A 23,957-nucleotide genomic window follows, 5' to 3' on the forward strand; every position below is an offset into this window, starting at 1 on the left:
TTGCTGGGTCAGAGGGTATGCACAGTTTTATAACCCTTTGGGCATAGTTCCAATTTGTTCTCCAGAATGGTTGGATCAGTTCACAACTCCACCAATAATGCATCAGTGTTCCAATTTTCCCTCATCTTCTCCAGCATTTATCATTTTCCTGTTTTGTCATGTTGGCCAATCTTATAGGTGTGATATGGTACCTCAGAGTTGTTTTGATTTGCATTTCTCTAATCAATAGTGATTTAGAACATTTTTTATATGACTATAGATAGCTTTAATTTCTTCCTCTGAAAACTGCCTGTTCATATCCTTTGACCATTTATCAATTAGGGAATGACTTGTATTCTTATAAATTTGGCTCAGTTCTCTATATATTTGAGAAATGAGGCCTTTATCAGACACACTGGTTGTAAAAATTATTTGTCAGTTTTCTGTTTCCCTCCTAATCTTGGTTGCATTGGCTTTATTTTTGCAAAAACTTTTCAATTTAATATCATCAAAATTATCCATTTTGCATTAAAAATGTTCTCTATCTCTTGTTTGGTCATAAATTCTTCTGCTTTCCATAAATCTGACAGGTAAACTATTCCATGATCTCCCAGTTTATACTATAGTATCAGCCTTTATATCTAAAGCAACGTACTATTTTGACTTTATTTTGGTATATGGTATAAGATGTTGGTCTGTTTCTAATTTCTGCCTTACTGTTTTCTAGTTTTCCCAGAAGTTTTTGTCAAATAGTGAGTTCTTATCCCAGAAAACTGGAGTCTTGGAGTTAATCAAACAGTAGATTATTAGTCACTGACTATTGTACCTAACCTATTGCACTGATCCACCACTCTGTTTCTTAGCCAGTATCAAGTAGTTTTGATCCTCCTTTTTGTTCCTCCAGATGAATTTTGTTATCATTTTTTCTAGCTTTATAAAATAATTTTTTGGTAGTGTAATTGGTAAAGCACTGAATAAGTAACTTAATTTAGGTAGAATTGTCATTAAATGGAATTTCTCTTTCTATCTCTTGCTGTTGGGCTTTGTTAGTAATATATAGAAATGCGGATGATTTATATAGGTTTATTTTATATCCCACAACTTTGCTAAATTTGTTTATCATTTCAAGTAGTGTTTTACTTGATTCTCTAGGATTCTCTAAATATATCATCATATCATCTGCAAAAAGTGATAGCTTTTTTTCTTCTTTGCCTATTCTAATTGCTTCAATTTCTTTTTCTTCTCTTATTGCTAAAGCTAACATTTCTAGTACCACATTAAATAACAGTGGTGATAATGGACATCCTTCTTTCACCCCAACCTTATGGGAAATGCTTCTAGCTTATCCCCATTACATATAATTCTTGCTGATGGTTTTAGATAGATGCTACTCATCATTTTAAGGAAGACTCCATTTATTCCTATGCTCTTCAGTGTTATTAATGGGTATTGTATTTTGTCAAAAGCTTTTTCTGCATCTATTGAGATAATCATATGGTTGCTGTAAGTTTTGTTGTTGATATGGTCAATTATGCTGATATTTTTCCTAATATTGAACCATCCCTGGATTCCTGGCATAAATCCTACCTGGCATAGTGTATTATTCTCAAGATAAGTTGCTGTAATCTTTTTGCTAATATTTTATTTAAAATTTTTGCACCTATATTCATTAGGATAATTGGCCTATCATTTTCTTTCTCTGTTTTGATTCTTTCCAGATTAGATATCAGTACCATATTTGTATCATAAAAAGAATTTGGTAGGACTCCTTCTTTGTCTATTTTCCTAAATAGTCTATATAGTATTGGAATTAATTGTTCTTTAAATGTTTTATAGAATTTGCTTGTAAATTCATCTGGCCCTGGAAATTTTTTCCTAGGGAGTTCATTTCTGGCTTGTTCAATTTCTTCTTCTGAAATGGGGTTATTTAAGTATTTTACTTCTATTTCCATTAATCTGGGTAATTTATATTTTTGTAAATATTCATCCATTTCACTAAAATTGTCATACAGCTGAGTAAAATAGTTCCTAACTATTGTTTTAATTTCCTCTCTACTGGTGTGAATTCACCCTTTTCATTTTTGATACTGGTAATTTGGTTTTCTTTTTTCTTTTTTTAAATCAAATTAATCAAAGGTTTGTCTATTTTATTTTTTTTCATTAAATAAGCTCTTAGTTTTATTTATTGGTACAATAGTTTTCTTAATTTCAATTTTGTTAATCTCTCCTTTGGTTTTCAGAATTTCTAATTTAGTATTTAATTAAGGATTTTTAATTTTTTTCTAGCTTTTTTTAGTTGCATGCCCAATTCATTGATCTTCTCTTTCCCTATTTTATTCATGTAAGCATTTAGAGATATAAAACTTCCCCTAAGAACCACTTTCACTGCATCCCATAAGTTTTGCTATGTTGTCTCATTACTGTCATTCTCTCATATGAAGTTATTGATTATTTCTATGATTTGTTGTTTGACCCACTCATTCTTTAGGATTAGATTATTTAGTTTCCAATTAATTTTAAACTATCTCTATATGGACCCTCATTACATATAATTTTTATTGCATCATGATCTGAAAAGGATGTATTTAATATTTCTGCCTTTCTGCATTGGATTGTGAGGTTTTTATGCCCTAGTATATGGTCAATTTTTGTGAAGGTGCCATGTACTGCTGAGAAAAAGGTATATTCTTTTCTATCCCCATTTAATTTTTTCCAGAGGTCTACCATATCTAACTTTTCTAAAATTCTATTCACCTCTTTCTTGTGTATTTTGTGGTTAAATTGATCTAGTTCAGAGAGGGGGAGGTTGAGGTCCCCCACTAGTATAGTTTTGCTGTCTGTTTCTTCCTGTAACTCCCTTAACTTTTCCTTTAAGAATCTGAATGCAATACCACTTGGTGCATACATGTTTAGTAATAATATTACTTCATTGTCTGTGGTGCCTTTTAGTATGATGAAGTTTCCTTCCTTTTGTCCTTTAATTAGATCTATTTTTCCTTTTGCTTTGTCTGAGATCAGGATTGCTACTCCTGCTTTTTTTTTACTTCAGCTGAAGCATAATATATTCTCCTCCAGCCTTTTACATTTACCCTGTGTGTAACCCTCTTTGTAATGTGTTTCTTGTAAATAACATGTTGTAGAATTGTGGTTTTAATTCATTCTGCTATCCACTTTCATTTTATGGGAGAGTTCATCCCATTCACATTCACAGTTATGATTACTATCTGTGTCTTTCTCTCCATCCTTCACCTCCCCAGTTTATGCTTTTCTTTCTCCTTTCTGCCTTTTCCTCCTCTCTAGAGTTTTTCTTTTGACCACTATCTTCCTCAATCTGCCCTCCCTTCTATCAGCCCCCTCCCTTTTCTTCCCCTTTCCTGTCCTAATTCCTATAGGGCAAGTTAGATTTCTATACCTAACTGATTATGTTATTCCCTCTTTGAGCCAAATCCAATGTGAGTAAGGTTCAAACAATACTCATCTCCCTCCTTCCTTTCCTTCTACTGTAATGGGTCTTTGTGCCTCTTCACATGATGTAATTTATCCTTTCCTCCCTCCTCTTTTCCTCTTCTCCCAGTATAATCCTTTTCCACCACTTAATTAGGTTTTTTATCATCACATCAAAGCCAACTTATACCATGCCCTCTGGCTATGTACACCCCTTCTAAATGTTGTAATGAAGATACAATTCTCAAGAGTTATAACTATCATCTACCCATGTAGGGATGTAAGCAGTTTGCCCTTACTGAATAACATGTTGATTTTTTTTCCCTTTCCTTTTTACCTTTGTATGGCTCTCAAAGAGTCTTGCTATTGAAGGTCAAATTTTCTATTGTGCTCTGGTCTTTTCATCAGGAAAGTCTGGAAGTCCCTTATTTCATTGAGTATGCATCTCTTCCCCTGAAAGATGATGCTCAATTTCACTGGGTAGTTGATCTTTGGTTGTAATCCAAGCTCCTTTGTCTCATGGAATATTATATTCCAAGCCCTCCAATCTTTTAATGTAGAAGCTGCAAGCTCCTACATAATCCTAACTGTGGTTCCACAATATTTGCATTGTTTCTTTCTGGCTGCTTGCAGTATTTTCTCCTTGACCTCCAGTTAAATTCTGGAATTTAGCTACAATATTCCTTGGCATTTTCAATTTGTGATCTCTTTAAAGAGGTGATAGGTTTATTATTTCTATGACTATTTTACCCTCTGGTTCTAGGACCTCAGGACAGTTTTCTTTAATGATTTCTTGAAAGATGCTGTCCAAGCTCTTTTTTGATCATGGCTTTCAGGTAGAGCAATAATTCTTAAATTATCTCTCCTGGATCTATTTTCCAGGTTAGTTGGTTTTCCAATGAGGTATTTTATGTTTTCTTCTATTTTTTCATTCTTTTGATTTTGTTTGACTGATTCTTGATGTCTCATAGAGTTATTAGCTTCAACTTGCCCAATTCCAGTTTTTAACGAATTCTTTTCTTCAGTTAGCTTTTGTACCTCCTTTTCCATTTGGCCAGTTCTACTTTTTAAGGAGTTGTTTTCTTCAATGCACTTTTTTCCACTTTGTCAATTGTATTTTTAAGTCAATTGTTCAATTTTTCTTCTACCTCTCTTATTTGACTTTTAAAATTCTTCTTGAGTTCTTCTAAGAAAGCTTTTTCAGCTTGAGACCAATTCATAGTCCCCTTTGAGGTTTCAGATGTCAGTATATTCATGTTATCTTCTCCTGAATTTGTGTTTTGATCTTCCCTTTCACCAAGATATTTCTCTATGGTCATTGTTTTTCTTTGTTGTTTCTCGCTCATGTTGTTTGCCTTTTTTTTGGCTTTTAAAGTTTATCTCTGCTTCTGGGGCACAAGGGGCATTGTCCCAGGTTTCTTGTGCTGAGGGCTAGGGTTCTGGTTACTGGTTTTTGTGTGCTGGGGCCTCAGGTGTTGATAGCTGGAGGCTGGAGGCATCTGGTAGTTTACCTGGTCCTGAGCTAGAGCTAGTGGTGGTGGCTGGTATGTGCCTGGTGTTGGCACTTGCCTGCTCCAACACCCTGGAGGTCAGGTTCTCCTGCTGGTTTGCTAAGGTGGGCCTTGCCACTGGCTTGCCAGGACATCTCCTATCCTGAACTGGTCCCTTTCAGCCACAGCAAGAGGGACCTTTCCATTAATCCCCCTCGTCTCCCAAGCTAAAAGACTGCTGTCCCTCATCTTTCTGCTGGCTCCACTATTGCAGGATTTTTCCTGGGGCAATTTTCTCTGGGTTTTTCAAGATCAATAAGGGAAGTTAAAAGCCACTTATTGCTCACTCTGCCATGTTGGCTCCCAGAAGTCGAAATAAGTGACTTTCAGACATTCCTTCTGTGGGCTGATAGCTCCAGAAGCAGCTGCTGCTGCTACTGATTCAGTCACTGGGGTCAGGGCTGCATTGGCTTCTCTCTCATGCAGTTCTGACAGATCCCTTCTGCTGACCTTCTAAGTTGTCTCTGGCATCTGTGGGCTGAGAAATCTGGGAACCGCCACTGCTGCCAGTGATTCAGTCGAGGTTCACTGGAGCCAGATCTGCACTTGTACCAGCTTTGGCTAGGCTTATGCTCAGCTGGGTGTAACAGACCCTTCCTATTGACCTTCCAGGTTGTCTTGGGCTGGGAATCTGCCTCACTCTATCTCTTTGTGACATCTGCCACACTCGAATTTGTTCAGAGTCACTTTTTAAAGGTATTTGAAGGGGTTTGAGAGAGAGTTCAGGTGAGTCCCTGCTTTCACTCTGACATCTTGGCTCCACCTAATAACTTTTAATTAAACTTCTTCTATAGCAGCTAGAGGGAGGGAGATTTTAATTCTGCTCCACAATGCCTTTGTCAGATCATATCTAGTTATCATATACAGGTCTGAGCACTGCATTTTAAATTAACAAACTGGAGCAAATCTAGAAGGAAACAACCAGAAAGGGGAAGGGGTGTTGGGAACTATACCATGTAGATATCACTTGAAAGAACTGACAATGTTTAGGAAGAAGAAGAAGAAACTTAGAGGTTATGCCTTGAAGTCTTCAGCCAGAGGCTCATTTTGAATTTTTAATAGAAGATTTTGAATAGAAGGCTATGAGGAGCAGTAAGGTCTATAATGGATAGAAAGCTACATTAGAATTAAGAAGATCTGGTTTCAAATCCTTTCTCTAACTCATATCAACTATATGACCATGGATAATTCACATAACCTGTCCATAACCCAGAAAACCTTCTAAAACTTCATTTCTGTGGAAAATATTGCAACCATGAATTTCCAGAGTTTCCACATACAGAGTTGCTGATCTGAATTGGTGAAGGAAGATTCAATGCTAGGAAAATGAAATCATAGGTCTGAATGAGAGACCCATAGAAGGAGAGAAAAAAGAGAGGAGAGAAGAAACAGAGAAACAGAGATGGACAGAGAGATAGGGATAGGGTGGGGAACCTATGCCCTCAAGGCCATATGTGGCCTTCTAGGTCCTTGGGTGTGGCCTTTTGACTGAATCCAAGTTTCACAGAACAAATCATTTTATTAAGGGGATTTGTTATGCAAAGTTTGGATTCAATCAAAGAACCACACTTGAGGACCTAGAAGGCCACATGTGGCCTCGAGGTCACAGGTTCCCCAGACAGATAAAAGTAGACACAGAGAAAGAGAGACAGAGAAAAAGAGAGACAGAGACAGAGACAAACAGACAGATGGTGTACTGGGAAGGAAAGATGTTTCCAACAGGGAGTTGGACTAGATGACTTTTAAAGTCCCCTCCAACTTTATTATTCAATGATACTATATATTATGTACTGTGGGAATATAAAACACAAACTGGAGCTTCTCTGCAGTAGTTCCAAATATACAAAGTTATCTAATTCATCACACTTTCTCTTCCTAAAATTACTCCTAAATGAAGGTGAAGGAATAGAAAAACAGGTGGTACACTATTATAGTACTTTGCCTTTGATTCCTTGGTATACTTAAAAAGCAGTCTGGGAAGGGATGGAAGAATAATATTAGGGAAGGAGGCAAAGAAAAGCCACACTGCTCAAAACATTTATTTTCACTCTTAAAATGTAAGTGCCCCTTGGGAGAATCAAGATTTACTTATGTATTACTGTAAATTACTTTAATTAGACAATCAGATATCTTCTGTACTAAAGTAATCAATTTTAATTGTAGTAGGAAGAAGAGGACATTTCAGAACTGAGGAGTTGGCCTGAGTAGGGTGTGAGACTTTGAGCACCCAGGAGAGGTCTGAGTGGAGCAGAGGAGAAGAAAGCAGATTATGGAAGAAGAGTTCAGAAAATTAAGCAACATGAAGGGTAACAGTGGGAGATAAGGCTCCTAGTTATTAGATTGGAGAGAGATTGAAGAGAATCTAGACTATCAGGATAAGAAGTTTCAAATTGATTCTGTTGGCAATTGAAAATGTTTGAGCAGGGAAGTCCAAGATACTTTGTACTTTTCCAGACACTTCAGAAAGATTAAATTGAAGAGTAGTGTGAGTTCCTTTTGGTGGAGTGAGGGGAAAGAGACTGAAAAAAAGTCAGTTAGGAGGCTATTGCAATATTGCAATTATTAGATGATATAGACCTGGATTAAGATGTTAATAATAAATTAGCATGATTGAAGAAGTCTGCAAATGTCTTACCTTTTCTGAAATTAATAGAGATAATTAATAACATTATATCATTACAGAGAAATAAATAACAGATAATATTGAAAGTGAGAAGTTTATGAAACTTTTATTTTATAACTTTTAATTATAATAATGGATAGCCCAGTGCCTGAGGTTTAAATGTGATTGTTATGCTCTAGTAGTCTATGAGAACAAGTGAGCTTCCTGAAACATCTCAATAAAGGCCAGAGAAAAATTTAGGACCCTTGAGCTGTTCACCTAGTAGTCAAATGTTAACATTTTCTACACTTTTCCTAATCAGTTTGCTTTAGTTTTTCTCTGTGTATTTTCTTCCCCATTGCTTATTTGGAACTTATCTCATGCCCTGTAACCCATTTGTTGCTTAATCCTTGTTAATCGATAATGTTATTGCTGAAAGATGATAAAACATGTTTGTGACACTTTTTTTGTAACCATAGGCAAAAAACTAATAAATTTAAGAATTGATGGTTTTAATTTCAACCTTTTAGACACAACTGCAGAGGAATCCATTACAGCTCCTCAGATGAAGCTTAAAAGAGCCCGACTTGCAGATGATCTGACTGAAAATATTGCTCTCAGACCAGGTCTCCTGGAGCTGGTGGAGAAGAATAGAATTCCTGTTGATTCAACTATGAAAGAGTCCATGAAAGGTAGTTAAAGCAAAAAGCAATTGTCTCCCACACTATATGGGCAGACGAGAGCTATTACTCTGTAACATTGCAAGATTGTCATACAATGTAGTTTTATGAAGTTATCCACCCACACAGGGTTCTTATATGTAACATAAGACAACTATTCTTATATCTTGCTACCCCATCTTTGTCCATATCTGCTAAGAGTTTTATTGCCAATGATAGTTCACATGCTTGATATAATTTATGGGGCTTTGGGAAGGCTCCCAATTTTTCCCAAATATTTCCAGATATTTCACTGTCCCTCAAATTCCATTATTGAGAGATTATTCATTGCCCTCTCCAAATTCTATTTTTAAATTAATACTCCCTAGCACTAAAAACTTTTTAAAAATTAATTTATTTTAAACTTAGATACTAAAACTTTAATTACACAATAAGAAACATATTGTAAACTCAAATACTAAAACTTAAACACAAAAGAAAAAAAACATTGCCATGTGCACAGCAGAATATAAGAGGATTCAAAATATACAGCAATAAATTTTCATTTCAAGAAAGCCTATAAAAGAAATACTACACATTGTGTTCAGAGCTATCCATCTTTTCTTCGCTTCCTTGTAAATTTTCTTTTGTTCTCTGCTATAAACTTTTTACTTTGTTCTTGTTTTCCCCTTTCCCCTAAGAAGGCTACAATTAAGCATGGAGATATGTATATATGTATGTATGTACATATATACATATGTACATATATGTGCATATACACATACATACATAAACTTACATATACTTAGATATCTATAATCATGCTCATATATAGACATATACCTTCACATGCATCTATATAAGACTGTACTATACTATACTCTGAGGGTGGATAACATCTTCCTTGATAAGTCCAAGTCTTTACATATTTTCCTAAGCCCACCAATTCATCATTTCCTACACCACAGAAATATTCCAACTTTATACTTTCTAGTTATTTTAAATAATCTAAAACAATATTGGTTAATATGGCTGATATACAGTGTAGTTTCCCTATTTTCCTTTTTTGATTAAATCTATTTTAGCTTTAACTTTGAGATCACGATTACTACCCCTGTTCTGATCTTTATTTTTATGTTTGTGTGTATCTCTTATTTCCTATACCTCCTGACTCCTCTACTTTACTTCTACTCACTACCTTACCCTCCTATTACTTAACCTACCCCCTTACCCTTTTCTTTCTATTTGAATTTAGAAGACTTTTATATTTCATAGCCTTTCAAATATATGTTATACCCTCTTTGTCCATTCCCATTTATCTAGATACCCTTCTATACCTCCCCATCCTATTTACTCACTCTCTTATTTCTTTGTAAATTTAGAAGAATCTTATTCCCTTCTAAATGTATAGATTGTTTTCTCCTTAACCCAGATCAGGTGTGAGCAGGGTTCCCTCTAAAAATCCTTCCCTTATCCTCTCCCTCCATCCCCTTACCCTTTTATTTCTTTCTGAATTTGGAAGATTTAAATATATATATATATATATATACACATATACACACACATATACACATACATACATATATGTATGTACACATGCATATATAGTGTATATGTGTATATGTATGTATTGTCCCCTCTTTGACTCATTCCTGATGAGAATAGGGTTCCAGAACTACCAGCCCTCCTCACCCATCTAATTCTTCTGTGTCACTTCTTCCTCTCACACCTCATTTGTATAAGATAATTACTCTTTTTACCTTTTCATAAACAGTTTTACTTTTTAGAATCACATCATACTCAGCTCTACCCCAATCTTTCTTTCCAACTACCCAATTACTAATAATAATCTTAGACATACATTTAACATTTCCTCATATAAAAAGTAAACAGTCTGTCCGTATTGAGTCCCTTGTAATTAGTCTTTGATGTGTAACTTTTATTTCTGTTGGATCTTATATGTCAAATATTCTATTAAGTTCAGGTCTTGTTTTTGGTTTTTTGTTTTGTTTTGTTTTTGCAACAAAATCCTGAAAGTCTGGCAATTCATTGAAGGTCCTTTTTTTTTTTTCATTCAGGATTAAGCTTAACTTTGCTGGGGTTTTTTTTTTTTTTTTTTTGGTATTTTTGGCTGCAACCCCAGGTCTTTTGCTCTTTGATATATAGTGTTCCAAGACCTGCAGTTTTTTAGTGTCGCCACTGCTAGGTCTTGTGTGATTCTAACTGTGGCTCCACCATATTTGAATTGATTCTTCATGTTGCTCATATTTTCTCTTCGAGCTGGGGGTTTCAGAATCTAGCCATGATATTCCTGTAAGTTTGCCTCATAGGATATCTTTCAAGTGGTGATCAGTGGATTTTTTCTATTTCTACTTTCTTCCCTTGTTCTAATGCTTCAGTACAATTTTCTTTAATTATTTCTTGTATTATTGTATCAAGAATCTTTTTTTGATTATAGCTTTCAGGTAGTTTGATTATTCTTATGTTTTCTCTTCTTGATCTGTTCTCCAGATCAGTTGTTTTTCTTATGAGATGTCTAATGTTCTCTTCTATTTTTTTCATTCTTTATATTTTGTTTTATTATTTCTTGGTCTTTTATAATTTTGCTGGCTTCCCCTTGCCTAATTCTAATTTTCAAGGAGTTGTTTTCTTCCTTAAGATTCTGAATCTCCTTTTCCCATTGGTTGACTTTTTTTAATAATCTTTTTTTGGGGGGATTTTTTTTGTTTTGGTTTTTTTCCCCTCAATCTCTTTCATTTGATTTTTTAAATCTTTTTTAAGTTCTTCTATGAATTCTTTTTGGACAGGTAACCATTTGACATTACTCTTTTTGGTAGAAGAGAGTTTCTTTGCTTTAGTATTCTCCTCTGAAGAGTCCTGGGGTATGGGAGATGGTGCCTCTGGTCTCAGATCCCCTTTCAGTTCTCCTCTCTAGCCTGGAATCAAAACTAAGAATTCCACCCTCCTGTAAGTGCCTACACCCATTGGTGTCCTGCCCCACTGCTTCTGCAGTCACCAGGTAAGTGTTGGTTCCTTCTCACCCAAGGCTGCATCTCGGCAGTACAGCTGGGCCTGGTGTTCCTAATCAATAGAGGTTCCCTCAATCTTTTCCTGCTCAGATGTCCAACTTCCCACACCATCTGGGAGGTGAAAATTCCTGTGGCTGAGGCTGAGACTACCTCCCAACCCAGGGCTTGCTGCTTGCTGATTCAATGTAACTAGCCTGGAAGTGTTTTACTACTCAATGTTCACCCTAAGGCACTATTTTGTCTTGTTTATGGGGAAAATCTGGAGAGCTTGGAATTTTCTGACCTACTCTGCCACTTTACTGGAATCCTCTTCTTATTAAAAACTTAATGTTCAAAATAATATAGTAGAGAGGGAGCCGGCCTCCAACAGGAAGACCTGGGTTTCAGTCCTGCCTCTGATATCTATCATAAATGTGACCCTGACCAAGTCATATAACCCCTCAGTGACCCAGATTACTTTTTAAATGTTGTATTTGCAATGGAAGATAGAATTTCCTTTCTGTGAATTCCTACACCAGCAAAATCACAGGTTAGTTAAAAAAAATTTTTTGAACCAATAGAACCTTGGAAGTGGGTATAGAGAAAAAGGAGAAGAGACTTAGAACTGCTAAAGACAAACATCTCATTTCACAATTTTGCCTGAGTGCAATTAACTTATATTAATAAATATCTATATTGACACCAATGTATAAAATGACAATGTTCATCAACAGTACTTAGTGCTGTTGAGTCTCTGCTTAGCCATCTATGGACTGTATACCTATAAAAGTAGTAGATTCTGAATCTCATAGTACCAGGTTCACTTCAGACTTAGTCCACCCTGAGGCCACTACATCTTCTTCAGAGTGTAGAACAATCAGTAAGGAAAGTTTTGACTTGGTTACACCGAGTCTATGAGAGAAGAGCTGACGAAATAAACCTTCTTTAGAAGTCACACCCAGTTGGGGGGACAAACTGCCAACCAATTTAAGAGGAATACACAGTTACAAATTGACCAGGAATCTTTAGGAATTGACCAGGAATTATGCCAGATAGCCCTTATTTTTAATTTCCTCCTCCCCCCAAAATGATCATTAATATACTTTTTTTTCTTTAAGAAGATAGACAGATCAATGAAGAACTCCTTCTTCCAATCAGTCCTTATATGTCCAGAGGAATTTCTCTGCGGAAGCTAAGAGAACAAACTTAGAACTTTAGAGCTGTGAGTGATCTCAGTGGTCATCTAGTCCAACTCCCTGCCTAATGTAAAGCTCCTATCATCCAGAGAAGGGAAATGAAGCATGACAAAGTTGACAGTCAATACTCCTATCCTCCAATCTCATGAATTTTCACTAAGCCAAAATATAGATCCTGTAGCCAGTTGGTCTAAGGCAGCGCTTCTTAAACTGTGGGTTAAGACCCACTGAAGGGGTTGAGAGTAGAAAAAGTTTAAGCCCTGGTCTAAGGTAAAATCCCAGTGAAATTTCTCTTCTACTAGAAAAAAAGTCTTCTCTTACACATGGATCTTCTTTTCCTTGGTCCTTCTCTCTCTGGGAATTAAATAGAGAAATTGAGGTGAAAGAGGTTAAAGAAATATTCCTCCCTTAATCGAGACCCTGTGAAACAAATACTGATTATATAATATATATTATTTTCCCCTTTTCCCTCCATATAAGCACTTCTGTTGTTGCCATGCTTTGTAGCAACTGAGGAGGACTAAATGGAGGAATGATAAGAAGTCTTTTTTCTTTAGGGAGGTGACTCTCACTTTAATTAAGCTTTTGATAAAACCAAGTGGGTATAGTTTTTTTCTCCACAAAATTATGGACAATATTGGCACTTAGAAAATACCCAAAATACCATATTCAGTTTTTTGAAATGGTGGCCTTCACAAAAAAGTCTTTGTACCAGACTTTTATTTGACATTGGGCTACATATAATAGTCCATATATATCAAAATCCTCCTAAAAAAGCATCTTATGGAAAAATACAACTTGTCAATTCCATGTATATGGTTTCTTCTTGAAATACTCATTCTCAATTTGTGAGATAAATAAGATATCGTCTAGTCCAGCCCTCTCTTTTTACAAATGAGACCAGAGAAATAAAATTACTTGACCAAGGTCAAGGAGGCTTCCTGCAGACCACCTATAACTTAGTAGATATTTAGTAGGGTGTTTTTTGGTTTTGTTTTTTTTAGAGAATAGCCTAGGGCTCAGAACAATTAAATAACTTTCCTCAGGTCACACAGCTAGTAAGCTTCAGAGACAATACTTGAACCCAGGTCTCCTGGATCTGGCAGTCTAGCACTCTATCTAACTCACTAGACTGTATCTCTTCTGACTTTCCAAGAATCTTTTAATTCAGTCCCTCTTCTTGGGTTGTGAAAAATAAAATTCATTACCTATTTCCTTGTATTTGAAATCATCTACCTAGTTACATGTTAAGTCCAAAAAAGTAAGTAAGCTATAAGTACAGTTCTGGTAAAATCCTATAAAATTTCAAGTGTGATAAGTAGAGGCATTTTATGTGTGTCAATCACATATTTGATGGAAATCACTTCCTCACTTGAAGAAAAGATGTATAAGGAGAATGCATGTTTTAAATAATACTTGGAGCTCCCAACCATTGTGGTGAAGACAGGGACTTCCAATCCCACTTTATCTTCTGGGCCTATCCTAAAACAACCCATATCCCAAGATTTTATTGCAATTCTTCTGGTTTCTCTCTCTCCTTGACCTCCTGCATCTGAAGTCTGTAGCAAAACTAGGTTTTCTGAATGAAGGAATGCCAGAATGGAGGAATTTCTCTTAGGCTTTTTCTTTTTTAGTTATATTTCTGGGATTGGGCTATAATAGAACTGATTTCAATCTGTCAGTCAATCAGTTAATCAATAAACATTTGTTAAGTGCCTGCTATGCACCAGGCACTGGGCTAAGAGCTTACAATGCAAAAAGAGGCAAAGGACTGTCTCTGTTCTCAATGAGCTCACCATCTAATGCAGGAAGACAACAAGTAAACAAATACACGGAAACAAGCTATATACACGATAAATAGGAAATAAGAGAGGCACTGGAGTTAAGAGGAGTTGAGAAAGACTTACTATGTAGAAGATGGGATTTTAGTTGGGACTTAAAGGAAGCCCTGGAAGGCAGGAGGCTGAGATGAGGAGGGAGAGAAAGCCAAGCACAGAGGACAGAGCAGAGCTAAGAGATGGAGTGTCTCGTTTGTGGAACACCAAGAGGGCCAATGTTACTAAATCAAAGAATGTGTGGTAGGGAGTAAAGTGGAAAGGTAGGAGGGGTTGTTGCAGACTGGAACACAGAAGTGCCCTACTGCATCCCCTTGTGAGACAGGAATTCTGAGGAAAGAGGCACAAAACTCGAGGGTAATCAGTTTAAGCTATATTAGGGGATTGACTTACAAGAGATTAATGGACAACAAGCAGCAAGGGATACCCATGGCATAAATCCATGCAGGGGCTTGTCTGTTAAGCTATTTATGTGTTTTACTGAATAGGTTAAAACATGCAGGATGTGGCCAAAGTAGTTCAACCAAGACAGAGTTGACTGCTAGCCACATATCATTCTTATCCTAGTGAGAATGAGTTTGTTGCTCCTAACTGCATCAATGATTCATTTATACCCCACAGTCCAGCCACAGTTGGCTTATACAATCTTCACACCCACTTCTTCCACAATGGGTCTTGGATTTCATGAAAAAACAAGGTTTAAGGACTTTGATTTCCATGATTTTTGTAAATTGTAAATATACAGCACACCAATAGTATAAGCATGTGCACAGCATAAGGGAAGAGCATAAAATGGCAAATATAATGGAGCAATAGAGCACATGGCATGGTCTTAGTTTTATTAACAAAAATATCTAAATTACAATTGCCATTGCCTCTCTGTGGTTCAACTCTCCAGATGCTTGTCCATGACCATGGAGAGGCAAAGCATGTGCCGTGTGGTATACATAATCTGTGTACCAGTTCTCATATCACCAATTGGATCAGGTTACATAACAGTAACAGTGGAATAGTCAGGTTGATAAACCTAATATTCAATTAGCAGAAAGAATAAGATTAGTAACAATTCAGCCCTGAAAAGGCTATTGGACAGAGAGCTCTGCTGTGTTAAGTAAGCATGCCATTGATTCAAGGTAGGGGTTTGTGCAACAGCAGAAGTGGGCTTTATCAAGCTATTGTCCATCTACCCCTTTAGCGGTGACCAGAATCCATGAGTCTGCTATGCGGTAGGCTGGAGTCACTGCCACAGGGCCCAACTATTTCCCCAATTAGATGTGGCAACATCTTGTACTATTAGGGCCTTAACTTTAGTAAAGGCATTGTGTTTTTTATTGCACCATTTTTGTGCTCAACCTCTCTAAGATAGGTACTATATGTAGGACATTAACATGTATTGTTTAATTCACAATAATCTACTGTCAGTCTCTAAGTCCTGTTGGATTTTTCCAGAGGCCACACTGAGCCATTAAAATAACTATGGTTTTGCCATATGATAGTTACTTTAATCAATTCCAGAATTGTTTCTAATATTTCTTGGTGTCCTTCCAGCAGCCTGTATTGTCTAATGTTCTCTAACCTTCATGATGGTGAAAGAGAAATTGTTGTCCATTTGGCAAAACTCTGAAGGATCCCTTTTACCACTCATACTCATAACCAAAATTCCCCTACAGTAGTGTACAAGACTGTACAATAATAAATTTATTCCTATAATGTTTTAGGAGACTGGTAAAATATACACAGGATGTTTTGGGGAGTGGTGAGCACCCAATATGTAACACTACTTTAGTTTTCTTTGCTGGGCATAACCATTATTGTAAACCAAGGGACCAGGGAACCCATGTGGATTTCCATGAATAAACGTGCATTTATCCTCAAAATCTACTAGAACAAGGACTGTCTGTTTATTGTGCTGTGACCAATGCAAGCTTACTTTCACATGTGGCCTCCAGTCTTCCTCAATTCACCTTACTCTTGATGAGACTCAGCCCCACCCCTAGGACTTTATAGGTTCAAGTGGCTTCCAGGCAGCAAGGAGGGCAATACAACGTTTTTGTTCCCTTCCTCATGTTTGAGGTCTTATTTCCTTCAGGAGGGGCTGACGGAGTCTTTTTTGGATATTGCTGATGGAGTTTCAGCAGTCTCTACCTCTTTAGTAACACTGCATTAGGTGTTTTATTTATTTCTTCTCACAGTACCCCAGCCCCTATCAAATCAAGTCACATTTGCTTCTTAGTAACCCCTTTCTGCCCTGTTTGCTGTGCAGGTCTTTACTGACTTAATTTGCACAGTTTTTACTCTAGTGGAATTTAGATCTTGAATCTCAATCAACTTGGCCCGTGCTTTCCCAAAGCCATAGGCTTATGTCCTTACCAAGGGGCCTAAAATAATAAACAGGGGTCCCTTCCAATGAGTAGGGGCTAACTTTAAAAGTTTATTCCTCATCCCAGCTATAATAGGTTCTATATCAGGCCCATGAAACTCTGGTTATATACAGCACATTGCATGGCCATCTCTCTAATGGCAACTTGGGCTTCCTCCATCCTCTTCCAAGGAGCCCATTCTACTAGTGTTTCTGTAGGGTCCAGCCAAGAATACTTACAGGCATTAATAATTCAATTTAATCCCCTAATGATTCACCTAAATTCCTCTTGTGCCATGCAGTCTCTGTCTTAAGGTTGGGAATGTCTTGACACTACTCATCTTTTTAGCCTCAGACACAGATTAACTTAATTCCATCTGCTCCACCAGCCTATAACAGAACCATCCACACAAGAATTGATTCTCTCATTTTCTGATAGAATCTGGCCACTGAATCTATTAATTCTCTTGGGGTTTAGTCTCTGAGGCTCATAATATTATTTTGTTGGGGGAAGCAGACTTCGATCATTTCCCATACACCTGAACTTTATCTGGTTCTAATACCAATCTAAGTTAGTATAATTTAAGAGGGTCTTCAGCCTCTATCTCCTTCTCAAGCTGAGATACTACCTCTCACTCCTCTTTCAATCCATTTCCTCTGGATCCTATGCTCCAATTTTTAGATATTATAAGAGCTCTGACCTAAACTTTTGGTATTTGGTACACTTTCACCCTTACAAAATGACATGCTAAAGTATAGAGGTATTTTTCTCCTCTTCACTCCTTTCAGCCATTTTCTTCATTAACTGGGAAGTAGCAGTCCACATATTTCTTTTTAGCCCTAGATTTTCATTCAAATAACACATTCCAGCCATAGCACAAAGCAATTGATGATAGCCAAATTACTTTAACTATTGCTTCCTTTGCTTCTTCCCCAACAGCAAACAAAAATCTCAGTTAACAAGCTACTCAATATTTTCACTCTCTTGGAGGCATACCCCCACTCCTTAGTTGGCTCACACAAATCTATTACTTGATCCACCAGTGCCCACATTCCCATGAACTGCCATCTGGGGAGCTCCCCAGTACTTTGCTCTATTCTTCAGACCATTTCCTGGGAATCTGCCAACTATACCATTTGTTGTGGACTGAGACACCTAAGACTCCTATTGTATCCACTTCTGATGCAGGAATTCTGAAGAAAGAGGCACACAAAACCAGAGTAATCTGTCTAAGGTTTATTAGGGGATTGATTTATAATCCCCTAGAGTTAATAATTCAATTTAATCCCCTAAAGATTCACCTAAATTCCTCTTGTGCCATGCAGTCTCTGTCTTAAGGTTGGGAATGTCTTGACACTACTCATCTTTTTAGGTTATAGGAGACTTATAATTTTATGAGAGCTCTGAGATAGCATCTTGCAATGGACAATAAACAGCAGTTTTAAGTCCATGTAGGGTCTTGGCTCTTAAGCTATTTAGGTGATTTACTAAAACTAGTGAAGGAGAAAATGGGTTAGAGAAAATGGGTTAAAACATGGAGAATGTGGCTAAATTAGCAAGATGTATGAATGTTCAACAAAGACAGAGTTGGCTGCCAGTCACACATCATTCTTGACCTAGTGAGACTATTTATGAGTTTCTTGCTCTTAACTGCAATCATGATCCATTTAACTTACTATGCTCTTAACAGCAACCGTAATTTGTTTAACCCATTATGGGCTAGGTTATGAAGGGCTTTAAACACTAAACAGAGGATTTTATATTTGATCCTGGACATGATGAGGCTTAAAAGATGGGACATCACTCTTCTATTCATTTCTAGATCTAATGTTAGGAATGCATAAGATCACTAGAGAGTGGGACAGTTTGCACATTCAGTGATACAAATGAGATCCAAAAATTTCTTGAAAGGCTGGTGCTTTGGTTCCAATCTCATGAAACGAAGTATAACAGGGATAAATGTTAAATTGTTCATGGATTGAAAAAAAGTTCACAGTATGATATGTGCTATCAGGTGACATTAAGAGAGACACAACTTCCTGGAATGGAGAAATGATAGTCCCTCTGCACTCTGCCCTGGTCAGCCTACATCTGGAGTACTTTGTTCAGTTCTGGAAACTGCAATTTAGGAATAATGTAAAGAAATTGAAGAGCATCCAGAGGACGGCAAGGAGGGTGGATAAAGGTCTTGAGCTCATACTCTGTAAGAATCATTTGGAACTTTTGGAAGGCAGGGATTATCTCACTTTTATATTTGTATCCCCAGTGTCTACTACAATGCCTGACATAGAGTAAGCACTCAATCAATGCCTCCTGATTAACTGAAGAAACTTTGGATATTTAGGGTGGAGAAGAGAGGACATGGTATAGGGGTGGGGAGGGACATGACAAATATCTGAAAGGCTTTTATGTAGAAGGATTAGTCTTGCCATCTGACTCCAGAAGATAAAACCAGGAACAATGTGTGGCAGTTGCAAAGAGCAAAATTTAGACTTGATGTCAGGAAAAACTTGAGAGCTATCTGAAAATGGAATTGGGCTACTTCAGGAAGTGGTGGAATCCTCTTCATCGGAAGTCTTTAAGAGAAGGCTGAATGACCAACTGTTCAAGTAGTAAGATGAGATATAGCCAGGGTTCTTTGGAAAAAACCAGCTTGTGTAATATTGAATTTAATTCTTTTTTTCAGTATTTGATAGAATTTGCTTGTAAATCCATCTGATCTCAGGTCTTTTTTTTCACTTGGGGAAACCCTCTTATGGTCTCTCAATTTCTTTTTCTGACATCAAATTAATTAAATCTATTTCTTATTATATTAACCTGAGCACTTTATATGTTTATGAATATTCATCTGTCTGTCCAATAACTCATTTAGTCTGTCTAATAATTTCCTTTAATTCTGCTAAATTTTTTGTGAATTTTTTTAAACTTTTGATACTGGTAATTTGGTTTTCCTCTCTTTTAAAAAACTTAGCTAATGGTTTATCTGTTTTATCATTTTCTTCTTAAAATGTTAGTTTCATTCATTAACTCAGTGGTCATTTTGCTTTCAATTTTATTTCATTTTCAGGATTTCTATTTTGTTATTTTAAATTAAACAAATTAAAAATTTGTTTCAAAAATTTGCTAGCTTTATTTTTCAAAGCAACATATCCAAATCATTAATATGTTCTTTCTTCCTCTTTCGATGAAAATATTTAGAGATACAAATTTCATCACAAGCCTGCTTTGACAGTATTGTTTTTATTATCTTTAACAGAATGATTTTTTCTATGATTTGTTCTTTGATCTACCCATTGTTTAGGATTAAGTTATTCAGTCTCCAGATAATTGTTATTCTATTCTTCTGTGGCCCTTTATTGAACATAATTTTATTTGAATTGAGATTCCTAAAAGATGTGTTAAATATTTCTGCTTTTTTGCATTTTTGTGAAATTCTAATGTTCTAATGGTCATTTTTTAAGATGCCAATGCACAGGTGAGAAATATGTATATTCCTTTCTATTTCCATTCAATTTTACACCAGAAGTCTGTTGTATCTGACTTTTAAAAAATTCTTTTCATCTCCTTAACTTTTTTCTTATTTATTTTAGGTTAGATCTATCTAATCAAATAATGTTTGGTTTGAAATGGAGATTCCCCATAATTATGGTTTCACTGTCTCTATCTTCCCATTTAACTTTCCCTTTAAACATTTTTATGGTATGTCATTAAGTACATACACATTTAGTATTAATAATTATTTCATCATCTATAGTACTTTTCTGGAAAATCTACTTTCCCTTTTCACCTTTTTCAATCAAATCTTTTTTTTTCCTGTTGCCTTGTCTAACATCATGACTAATAACCCTGTCCCCCCCCCTTTAAAACTATAATGGAAGAATAATAATTTTCTCCAGATCCTTATTTTAAGCCTGTGTGAATCTTTACTTTTGAAGTGTGTTCCTTACAAACTACATTGTGGGATCCTGCTTTTAATCCATTCTCTGCTATTCTCGTCTGTTTTATGATTGAGTTCATTCCATTCAAGTTATGATCTTTCCTGTGTTCCTCTTCATCTTATTCACTTGTGGGTTTAATCACTTATATGTTTTCTTTTTTGTAAACCACCATTTTTTTTTATAAAGAAGAGGGTTGTAAGGAAGGAGGGTTCTCAGTTCTAATGATCTAATTTTGATATGATCCATGTCTTCTCTTTTGTCCCTGTTCTTTAACCCTCACCTAAAGTCCAATCACAGTTTGATTTGGTTGAATATACCTATGCATACCAAGAGAAATGCTCAGTAATTATGGTTCATGTTCTTACTATTTCCTTCTAAAAACAAAAAGTCCATGCATACAAGCTTAATGTTTTACTCATGTTTATGCTTTCCAAATATGTTGCATGAGTTGATAGCTCTTTCCTTTGAACACATCAAACACAATCTTCTTACTTCTTATACTTCTTATACACATCTGTCCCCACTTGGAGTCAATAAAATATTTTCCTTTCTAGTTCAAGGATTTTCTCTCTCTTATCCTAGATCTTTAAAGTAATCACGTAGTACTTTCATGACTATAGCACACGGTGACATGTGTGGGATCAGTTACTTTCTTGTATAGTATTATATTGCACAGCTTTTGCCATTGCCTTAACATTAAGATTCCTTCCCAGGAATACAATTTTTGCTTCCAAGAGTCAGTCACTTGCTTTACTGTTTTTATGATCTCCAACATTTTTTTTGTCAAACACCTGTTTTTGCCTCAATCAATCTCAACCAACTGAAAAAAGCAGAGGCAGAGGCAGAGGATTTGTTTGGTGCAAAAGAATTCACATGCCTTGACAGTATTGTGCAGAACTCTTAAGCTCTTAGGTGCACTTCCATTTGATTATAAACTTGCTCTTTGGGTAGCACAAATAGCCTTCAGAGCTTCTATGGGTATCACCATAATTTCCATGTCATGAGGCCTATGGGACAGAACATCTGCAACTCATGTCAGCTCATCTTGCTACTCATCTCTCACAGGCAGCATCAATTTGACCCTGGTTTGAATATAAGTTTGTAAATTATTTTCTGTCCACACTTGCAAATTAGCTCCATAATCTTTGAACTTCTTGATAACAGCCCACTCTAAAACCAAGAACTACATTTAGTGTTATATCCCTGTCAGTAAGGCCCCTACTGGCAAAGGCAATGGGTTTTTGATACAGAGCTACTTCCAAGCTTTCCAAGATAACATTAGCATGAAATATAAAAGGTTTGCTAGGGTCTGCATAGTCCAACACCAGGTCAAGAAAAAAAGTGATGTGACGAGTTCCTAGATTCAGCCATATCCACTGAGTCTATGTATAAAATAGCAGCCAATCCATTGCTGAGCTCAGTTCGGAGGATTCCAGCCCAGCAGTGAAAGATTTGAGTTCTGGAGTTGAGAATTCTAATTCAAGCAAAGTTTTTGAAAGAGAGCTACTCTTAGGGGGAGGAGTTTCTGTCATCATAAAGAATGGAGCAATATGAAACAATATATTATTATTATCACTGTCATACTATAAATTTAAGCCCACTTTTCTTCTAGATTCTTGATGTTATTGTGGGAGAGTCTATCCCTGGCTCTTGGGGGGAAAGTTTTACACCAACTGTTCTTAATAACATTAATAAATGCCCTTTACGAAAAAGCTAATTATAGCTTATAAAGCTTATATGCTCCTGCTTATAAAAAAAGGGGGGAGGGAAAGTACAGTGGTGAGGGCTAATGAGCAATAGGACTTAAAAACCAACACACCTTAGTGTTATACCTATAACTCCAGAATTCTTCTCTCCAGAAATCTATCATGGTAATCCCAAGCAAGTTGAGAGAGTAAGCCCAGAATGAGTGCTGCATAAGTTGCTATGCTAGGTGATGGGGGAGATACAAAAGGTCCTTCCTCTCAAGTTTAATAGATCTCTGTGTGAGTTCTACTCACTTTGAAAACAAAGTGATGAGGAGGAGCTTAAACTAGGTAGTACAGAAGGCTGTCTATTATGAGCAGTGAGGAATATTCAGAAAGGCCCTCATCTCCACCACCATCATAACCTAAAACACAAAACAAAGCAAAAATACATACATAATTTCTCCCATCTAAGTGCTGATGCTTGAAATTCTTTTAGTAGAGACAAAATTTTCATTTCACAATGAATATATATATTCGATATATATTCATGTATATTCAATATATATTCAGAATAAATATTAAAATGCTATGGACATGACTCCATTCAAGTTTATTCAATTATTTCTATAGGAAAAGAATTTCTGAGCCTGTATTATTGAAAATTGAAATTCCTTTATGCCATATCATAAAAAAAAACCTTAACTTACTGGCCAAACTTTTGATGATGAGCCTCATCAAACTTATCTCAGCTAGTTCTCTGATGACAATTAATAAATCAGTCAACAAGCATTTATCAAGCCCTTTCTAAGTACCAGGCACTATACTTGGAAATTGGGAAACAAAGACAAAAATAAAATAGTACCTGCCCTCAAAAAGGTTACATTCTTAGAATAAGCTAAGAAAAACAAAATGTACATATGTAAGCATTTGCAAAATACATATAAAGTAAACAGGTAATGGGGAAAGAAAGAAGACACTAGCAGCTGGGACAGATCAGGAAGGAACTTCTGGTCTTATAAAAGGTAGTGCTTGAGCTGAGCTTTGATGAAAACTTTAGTTTTAAGAGGCGAAGGTGAGGAGGAGTGCATTCCATACTTGTTCAAAGAAAAAGAGTTGAGTGATGTAGTGTCATGAGTAAAGAATAGTAAAAAGGCCAGTATGCCTAAAGGGGGGAATAAGTCCACATTTTACAAATGGGAAAACTGAGGCCTAGAGGTATAAGTGGACTTGTCAAAGTCACACAAGTAGTAAGTAGCAGAATTGGAAAGGCAAGCTATAGCCATGTTGTGAAGGGCTTTAAATGTCAGAATGATTTATATTGACCCTAGAACTACTAAAGTTTATTAAAGAGGGAAGTGACGTGGTCCGATGTATGGTTTAGGAATAACTTTTTGAAAACTGTGTGGATGACAGATTGGAAAATTACCCAAAGCCTTTCTGATTTGGTAGGACCCATCAATGTTGTAATCAGCAGACATAGCCTTCAAGAATCCAGGGTTACCACCATATTGAATCAGAACTGGATTTTAATGGAGCAACATTACTCACATTGATTTATAAATTACTTATTTCAGATTCTTTCCTGTTAATAGATTTTGAAAGGGAGGAGTGGGGAGAGACTATAAGGACACTGAGTCCATAAAGATTGATGGATAGTGAAAAAGAAAAAAGGAAGAACTGGAGGCAAAGAAGGTATAC

General features: G+C 36.3%; 1 protein-coding gene across 7 annotated transcripts in view; it reads left to right on the forward strand.

Annotated features, from left to right (window-relative positions):
- MYOCD (myocardin) overlaps nucleotides 1-23,957 on the forward strand; it is a 177,876-nt gene that overhangs the window by 89,836 nt on the left and 64,083 nt on the right. For 4 of the 7 annotated variants that reach the window (XM_027850254.1, XM_027850255.1, XM_027850259.1 and 1 more), the window contains one exon: nucleotides 8,106-8,267. The exons of 2 other annotated variants lie outside the window; for them this stretch is intronic. In XM_027850254.1, coding sequence (XP_027706055.1) covers nucleotides 8,106-8,267 — 162 coding nt within the window. Of the gene's footprint in view, nucleotides 1-7,231; nucleotides 7,280-8,105; nucleotides 8,268-23,957 lie in introns of those variants that run through there. One more of the 7 variants, XM_027850258.1, reaches the window with a different exon arrangement.

Source organism: Vombatus ursinus, unplaced genomic scaffold, assembly GCF_900497805.2.
Source record: "Vombatus ursinus unplaced genomic scaffold, bare-nosed wombat genome assembly UNPS02008996.1, whole genome shotgun sequence".
Taxonomy (NCBI): Eukaryota; Metazoa; Chordata; class Mammalia; order Diprotodontia; family Vombatidae; genus Vombatus; species Vombatus ursinus.